The sequence below is a fragment of the Lathyrus oleraceus genome, chromosome 4 (genome assembly GCF_024323335.1).
Source record: "Lathyrus oleraceus cultivar Zhongwan6 chromosome 4, CAAS_Psat_ZW6_1.0, whole genome shotgun sequence".
In the NCBI taxonomy this organism is placed as follows: Eukaryota; Viridiplantae; Streptophyta; class Magnoliopsida; order Fabales; family Fabaceae; genus Lathyrus; species Lathyrus oleraceus.
The window spans coordinates 485924460-485932096 of NC_066582.1; the positions used below are offsets into that span (position 1 = coordinate 485924460).

Genomic DNA, 7637 nt, shown 5'->3' on the forward strand with positions numbered 1-7637 from the left:
AAAAATCAAATCTTAACCAACTAGACCTAAAATCATGTATAACGCTCTTCTTGAAATTTAATATAAAATAAGAACCCTACCACCACTAATCCACTAATCAATACACGTTTATTTTTCACTTTCTCTCTCTAGCGGTTTTTCTCTCTCCTCCGTTCGTTTTTGTTTCCGCGTGCGCGCTCAATTCATCACACCGTGTGATCAACCCTACCTCTCCCTTCTCCTCAGATCATTTCATCCCTAATTTTGGGATCTAGGGTTTTCGTTTCACTTTTCTCTTCCATCTTGTTTCGTTCCTTTAGGGTTTCTTTTTTCCCCTTCAATTCGATATTGATCCATCGATTGTTTCTCTATTTTGTTTGTTAATTTGACAAAAATATAAAAAAGATTCAATTCCTTCTTTTCAATTTTTCAATTCTTGTTATTTTGAAAGATCATGGGGAGTTCTGAAGGGATGGGGGCATCGTCGAAGCCTGCGAACGCTCCTTCGCAGGCGCCGCCGTTGAAACAATATGGTGTCACCAAGCCGATTTCAATGGCTGGGCCAACCGTTGCTGATTTGAAACGCACTCAGAATTTGGAGAAGGTATGATACATAAACTCATTGTTTTTTACGTTGATTAAATTTTCTGAATGATTATTTGTTTGTTGTGTCAGTTTCTGGCTGATTCTGGGCTTTATGAGGGCAATGAGGAGGCTTCCAAGAGAGTAGAGGTCCTTCAGCGGCTTGAACAGGTGTATATATGCAGATGTTTGATTTTCTTTTGATCACATCAATTTTGTTAAGATTCTGATATTGTTGATCATGGTAAATTAGGGTTGTAGGGGTAAATATGGAACTGTATGTTTCGGTTAATCAACATGATGTTTATTTGTTAGTGGTGATATATTACTATTGGGAACTTCTATAATTTATTATTATCAGTTATTATTTACATAAGTCATTTTTGTTACTTCCTTTACTTGGTAGTAATCTGATAGTGTTGATCATGGTAAATTACGGTTATAGGGGTAAACATGGAACTGTATGTTTTGGTTAATCAACATGGATGTTTATTTGTTAGTGATGATTATATTACTTATTAGGAACTTAGATAATAGACACTTTCTTATAATCAGTTATTATTTACACAAGTCATTTTTGTTACTTTCTTAAGTTAGTATTAATCTAATGTTGTAATGATTATAAACTTGATTATATCATTTATTAAAGCCATTGTGTGGGATCCTGTTTTCCTACAACTTGTGGGAATGGCTTGTTTATACAGGATTGAATGCCTTTGTGGTAGGTTTTTTTTTTGCCCATATAATTTCTTTTCTGTGTTTCAGATTGTCAAAAATTGGGTAAAGCAGCTGACTCGTCTGAAGGGGTACACTGATCAAATGGTCCAAGATGCAAATGCTCTCATAGTCACTTTTGGTTCTTATCGGCTTGGAGTGAGTTTGTTTTCCCCCATGCTTGACATGCACATCTATCTTCATGCTTTTTTATTTGTGTTTTTGGTGAATTAAAACTTAATGAATCTTTTATCTTTTGTTTGGATAATTATAAACTTGTTCTCCAATTATGTTATGATGTAGGTTCATGGTCCTGGTGCTGACCTAGATACACTTTGTATTGGGCCATCCTATGTTAATAGAGAGGTAAATTGCGAGCCCTCGTGATTTTTTGATATGTGATTCCTCAAAATCATTATCAATTCTCACATCTGATCTCATATTTTTTATCAGAGTGATTTTTTCTACACATTGCATGAGATTCTAGCTGGCCTGGATGAAGTTACTGAACTGCAACCAATTTCGGACGCTCATGTCCCAGTTATGAAGTTCAAGTTTGATGGAATATCGATCGACCTTCTTTATGCTAGTATTTCTCGTTTGATTGTACCTGAAGTAAGTAAACTATTATACAATGTCTACCTATTTCTTGCTAGATTTTGAATGTGGGTGGTGTTATAATAATATTTTGTGTCCTTATATTTTTAAATGAATCTTTAAAGGCTTGAATGTGCGTGTAAGTTTTCTAATCCATCTAAATTTACAGATTTAAAAGATTTCCTGTTGTCACTAAGTATTCAAAAGTTCATTATATTGAGCTGGTCTTGAGGAGGTCAAAGAAGTTAGAAAATTAATTTTTGTTTTGCCGGTGAGGTGACCTCTGTCATGCATTTTTTTGAAAATTTCTGTGCAGGAATTGGATATATCTGATGTCTCTGTTCTACACAATGTTGATGAGCCTACGGTTCGAAGTTTGAATGGTTGTAGGGTTGCAGATCAAATTCTAAAGCTTGTTCCAAATGTTGAGGTAATGTTGGATTTCTTATAACTTTAATCATCCATTTCTGATTATTTGTTACACCTGATACATTTTGTCTTATTTAACATTTTCTTTTTTGTATATAGTACTTTCGAACAACACTCCGCTGCTTGAAGTATTGGGCCAAAAGACGAGGTCTTTATTCCAATGTAAGTCTTACTTTTCCTCTCTTACTAATCATGCAGATTCATTTGTTTGCTTTGAATATCCAATGCTAGTTCAAAATACCCCTGACTTGTATGCATATTTTCAGGTGACAGGTTTTCTTGGTGGTGTGAACTGGGCACTTCTTGTAGCTCGAGTGTGCCAGATGTATCCAAATGCAGTTCCGAGCATGCTTGTCTCCCGGTTCTTTAGGGTATATACACAGTGGAGGTGGCCTAATCCTGTCATGTTATGTCCAATAGAAGAGAATGAGCTTGGGTTTTCATTGTGGCATCCTCGCAAAAATCCTCGTGACCGAACCCATCTGATGCCAATCATCACTCCTGCCTATCCATGCATGAATTCAAGTTATAATGTTTCTACAAGCACCCTTCGAGTTATGATGGAGCAGTTCCAACATGGCAACAAAATTTGTGGGGATATAGATTTGAATAAAAGCTGCTGGAGGGCTCTGTTTGAACCATACCTTTTCTTTGAAGGCTACAAAAACTTCTTGCAAATTGACATAGTTGCTGCTGATGTTGATGACTTGCGGAATTGGAAGGGTTGGGTGGAGTCACGCCTTCGACAGCTGACTTTGATGATTGAACGTGATACTTTTGGGAAGTTGCAGTGTCATCCCTATCCTCGGGAGTATATTGATCCTTCAAGGAAATGTTTACATAATGCTTTCTTCATGGGCCTTCAGAGAAAAGAGGGGGAAGTTGCTCAAGAAGGCTGTCAGTTTGATATACGTGCGAGTGTTGAAGAATTTCGGCATTCTGTTAATAGCTACATGTTCTGGAAACCTGGAATGGATATTCATGTTTCGCACATCCGTAGAAGGCAAATCCCATGCTATGTGTTTCCAGATGGTTTAAAACGATCTCGACCATCAAGGTCAGCAGCACAACTGAAGAAGTCTCCTACATCAATTCATGGAAACGAGGTTTCTCCGACTGAACATGGTGAGAAGAACTTTAAGAGGAAGCATGATGACAGAGGGGTGAGGCAGAATGTTTCATTGAAAAAACATTGTGTTAGTCCTCCTGTGGATAGCTTGACAGGAGGCAGTCCATGCCTCCGTGCTGGTGACATGTCCGTTCATGCCATATCTGATTGTCAAGATTTGAAAAACGTTAGGAGTACGAGGTTGTCCAATTGTGAGCAAGATCAGTTTGATAGACGAATGTCTCCAGAATCCGGGACTGAATGTGCATCAAATTCAAGTGGGGTTACATCTGTTTCAAGTAATGGTGGTTCTTCTCCTGAAGATGTTGGGTCTGCACTGGTGGGAGGCTTTGTTGAGGCAACAACCAGTGGTAGATTTGAAGATACGACTTTCATGGAAGATTCTGTAAAACTTGGAAACAATACACTGTCTGGTAGAAATAATGACGTATTACAAAAAGAGCTACAGGCACAGTTGGAGGTTTTGGCTTTCATTCCTTTCCAAATTTTTAAGTTATTTATTTTATACCTCTTTTACTGTCCTGATATATCTCATGTCATCGTCTTAAAGGGGGCACTATGTGGCTAAAGATTTGCTTTGCACTTCTCTTTTCTATTGTTTCAACTTTCTACTATTGGCTTATTATGGGCAATGTTATGCACTTACCAAATTACCTTTTGTTTGTTTTCTCTTTTTTTGGTGGACTTTGCTATGAAGCCAATTGCAATGTCAGGGATGTTTCTTGATGCTAAGGGAACCTTTGACAACGATACTTTGCAAAAGACAGTGATAAGGCAAGTTCAAGTTTTAATTCAACAATTACTCTTCTGTTGAGCCTTTCTGTTTACATTTTTGTTTTTATGCTGTCTTCTCTGCTTGTATTTGTAACAGGAGACTCAGTTTAACATCAACAGCGTAATTCAACTTGCTAATCCATTTCGGTACTCGGAGAAAGCCAGCAATTTGGTAAGTACTAATTTAAATGCTGGCTTTCATTTTGCTAATTTTTTCAGGCTTGCTTGGTAAACCAAGCTTGCAACTTGGGACTGATTGGCATTAATTTGAAGATCTGGGGCACGACCTTCTTTGATCTTTTGTACAGAGGCGATTATTTTTGTGGTGCCAATGACTTCATTAGTTTACATTAAAAAGCTCTTGATGTACTTTGTTATTATTTATTTTTTATTTTTTGCTTATATTGATCATAGTACTCTGAGGTTACATTATGAACTTAACCTATTATCACAACTTGGTTCTTTATTGTACATTTCTTCTCTTGCCTTGAACTTAACCTATTATCTCAACTTGGTTCTTTATTGCACATTTCTTCTCTTGCCTTGCATCGTCCGTCCACAAATATTATTCTCTAACTCGATCGTAATGTTTTTTTTTGTCGAAACAAATTACTATTTTATAAATGTTAATTGTTGAGATCAACACAAATTTGGTGAATTGTGCAAAAAAAAAAAATTTAACAATGAGGAGAAAGTACTTGTTTTATCGGTAACATCTCTTTTATTTTGTTTATTTTTAGTTTGTATTGTAGATGAAGTAGCACACCCAACAAAATGCACACAAGTTTAAAGTGTGATATTCAAATATGGATGAAAGTATTCGGCCCGGTGGTGAAAATTCAAATTTGTCCTCATCCATCCAGAACCTTGAAAATTAAATCTATTTTGCATTTTAATGGAGTGAACGACATATTCCCCAAAAGATGCAGAAATTTGGAGGAATAGTAGATTTATTTGTATGTTACACTTTTTTAATGTATCATAGAAAACGATGTAATCGTGATACAATTTAATACACTAACAATATATATTTTACAATGATAATGAAAATTCAACAATGATGGTGTGAATGTTAACTGTTTCAATTTTATTATTTTATGGTTTACATTTTATGTTTTTGTTTATATATTTTTGATATGATTCTGATTCAAGGTGATTTCGGATGTGCATATTCATAAACATTTAAAAAATATATATACTTATATATATTTTTGATGCAACTGCGAAAAACTTGAATAAGATTTCTAAGGTCCAAAGTGACCAAAAACTTGTATAGATAAGGTATCGTTAACACAACAATTGAAGAATGACTACTTATCTTCATCTTGCATTTGTGTATTTCAATGATGCAAAATTCTCACTTTAATTTCGGATATTCGAGGACATACTTCTCGTCAATTTGAAAACCAAGTTGAATACTCTCCTACGATATTCAGAAAATCGAAGAGTTGTTAAGCTCGAGTATCATTCACTCTCGTTTGACAGCGAATGGAAGATACAATTCATCAACTTTGAATTGAAGACGAATGAAAACTTAAAGATCACGTGGAGTATATTTTACCGTTACGCTCAAAGAGTCCAATTGAAATGGATACGAAGATTGCAAGATCCGTCGAAGATATTATCAATATCATGAACTACCTGTTTACAACGATATGTAATGATAAATTTATGTTAACAACTATTTATATGATGTTAAGTGTTTTAATTTAATGTCAAGTTTGTTTTGTTTATAGATCTTGCTCATACTGTTTCTGTTTGAAGTATCAGAGTCATTTTTGGATATGTATCTCTGCATTATATCAAACACACTTTCGAATATGCAACTCCAGATTAAAATTAAATATAATAGGGGTGACTAATTAATTTGCGTTCAATTTTGTGGGAAATAGGTGCGTCAAGAGATACATTTCTTAATTTTAGGTACGATTTTGTGTTTTCATCAAGGGTTTGTGATAAGGTATAAGGGCGGGAAAAAAATTGCCCTAAAGCGTTCGTAGAAGTTGGGTGGACTCGATTTTGAGGGCATGTTTGTTTTAGCTTTTAAAAAATGAATTTTTATCTTTATTTTTAAAAATGAATTTTATAAAATTATTTTTCAAAATATTACAATTTTTTTATATTTGTTTTTTCTAAATTAAAAGATTAATTTTTATTAGAGTTTGATAAAGAGAGCATGTCAGGGAAGAATAAAGTTTCTCATTAACTGAATTCTTAACTAAATTATACAAGTGAGAGTCTTATTTATAATAGACTCATAGTTCGTTATAGATCTCAGTTCAGCATAACTGACTGAGATCTATTATCTAACCTACTGCCAACTCAACATACTTCTAATACTTCTATATTGCACTCTAATACTCTAACATTTCGCCCTCAAATGGTGTTGCATACTTTCCTTGTTGGAGTGTGGTTTTGTCAACCACCTTGAGACTAACTCTGAGTGTGAGAAACCTAAGAGTCTACGGAGGTTTTGTTAAAATATCTCCAACCCCATGTGCTCAGGTTTAGCATGAAGTATATGGTTGTGAGACAATGCAACAGTGTTGAAATTGTCATATTCGAGAGTAGGAGTTAAAGTAGTAACTTGTAATTCTGTGAGTAATTACTGAATCCATAAAACTTCAGATACAGTGCTTGTCAGACTCCTGTATTCTGTAACATCCCGAATTTAATTAATTAATTAATTTGAATTATTTAGATTTTTATATGATTAATGGGTGTTTTAAATTAATTGTGTATGATTGTGGAGGTAGGTATCCTTGAAATAGAAGTATGGAGGGAGTAAGAGTTTGATATAGTTATTGATAATTAATTAGAATTTTAATTAGTGATTGAAATAAATAGTGTTTTATTCGAATTAATTAAATAAATAAATAAAATAACTAGAATATGAGCATCTTAATTAAATAATGAAATTTAGTTATTTTACTTATTTAATGGGAATAATGATAATTTTTAATAATTAGCTTATAACTATTTTATTTAATTGGTTGAAATAAAATAGAAGAGTAGAAATAATATGGAGAAAAAGAAGAATATTATTAGTATTATTTTATTAAAAGAAAATTAGAGCCAAGAGGGGTATGGTGGTAAATAATATGATAAGTGAGGACAATGGTGTAAGTTCCTAATTGAGGGGGATTATGTTAATGATAAAAAGGTTAGTAAGAGAGTTTGGAGGGTTTTACGTAAAATAAAATTTTGTGGTGAGAAGAGGCAAGGGATATGGCTAAAGGAAAACCCCATTGTTAGAGCTTGAAGTGTGTATCTTGTTGGAAAATCTAAGGTAAGGGTGAGAACTTGTTCCAATAGTAAAGGATATGATAGAAGGATAGAATGGAGGAACCCTTAACCTCCTTAGGGTTGAGTGTTTTGATTCATAATTTTGAATTTGGATGCTATGGTGATTATCATATGATGATGATATGAT

General features: G+C 34.1%; 1 protein-coding gene across 4 annotated transcripts; it reads left to right on the forward strand.

Annotated features, from left to right (window-relative positions):
• Nucleotides 1-80: 80 nt before the first annotated feature.
• LOC127076469 (nuclear poly(A) polymerase 4) lies at nt 81-5274 on the forward strand. Of its 4 annotated transcripts, XM_051018135.1 has the most exons (11): nt 81-583; nt 655-732; nt 1327-1434; nt 1579-1641; nt 1729-1890; nt 2189-2302; nt 2401-2463; nt 2568-3890; nt 4128-4204; nt 4302-4376; nt 4945-5274. In XM_051018135.1, the coding sequence occupies exons 1-10, from the start codon at nt 434-436 to the stop codon at nt 4327-4329; spliced, it is 2166 nt and encodes a 721-aa protein (XP_050874092.1). In that variant the 5' UTR covers nt 81-433; the 3' UTR covers nt 4330-4376; nt 4945-5274. The 4 variants fall into 4 exon arrangements, 3 of the variants coding, with proteins under 3 accessions (XP_050874092.1, XP_050874091.1, XP_050874090.1); XR_007786818.1 differs by having other exon boundaries at nt 4128-4376; XM_051018134.1 differs by lacking the exon at nt 4945-5274 and having other exon boundaries at nt 4302-4696.
• The last annotated feature ends 2363 nt before the right edge of the window (nt 5275-7637 follow it).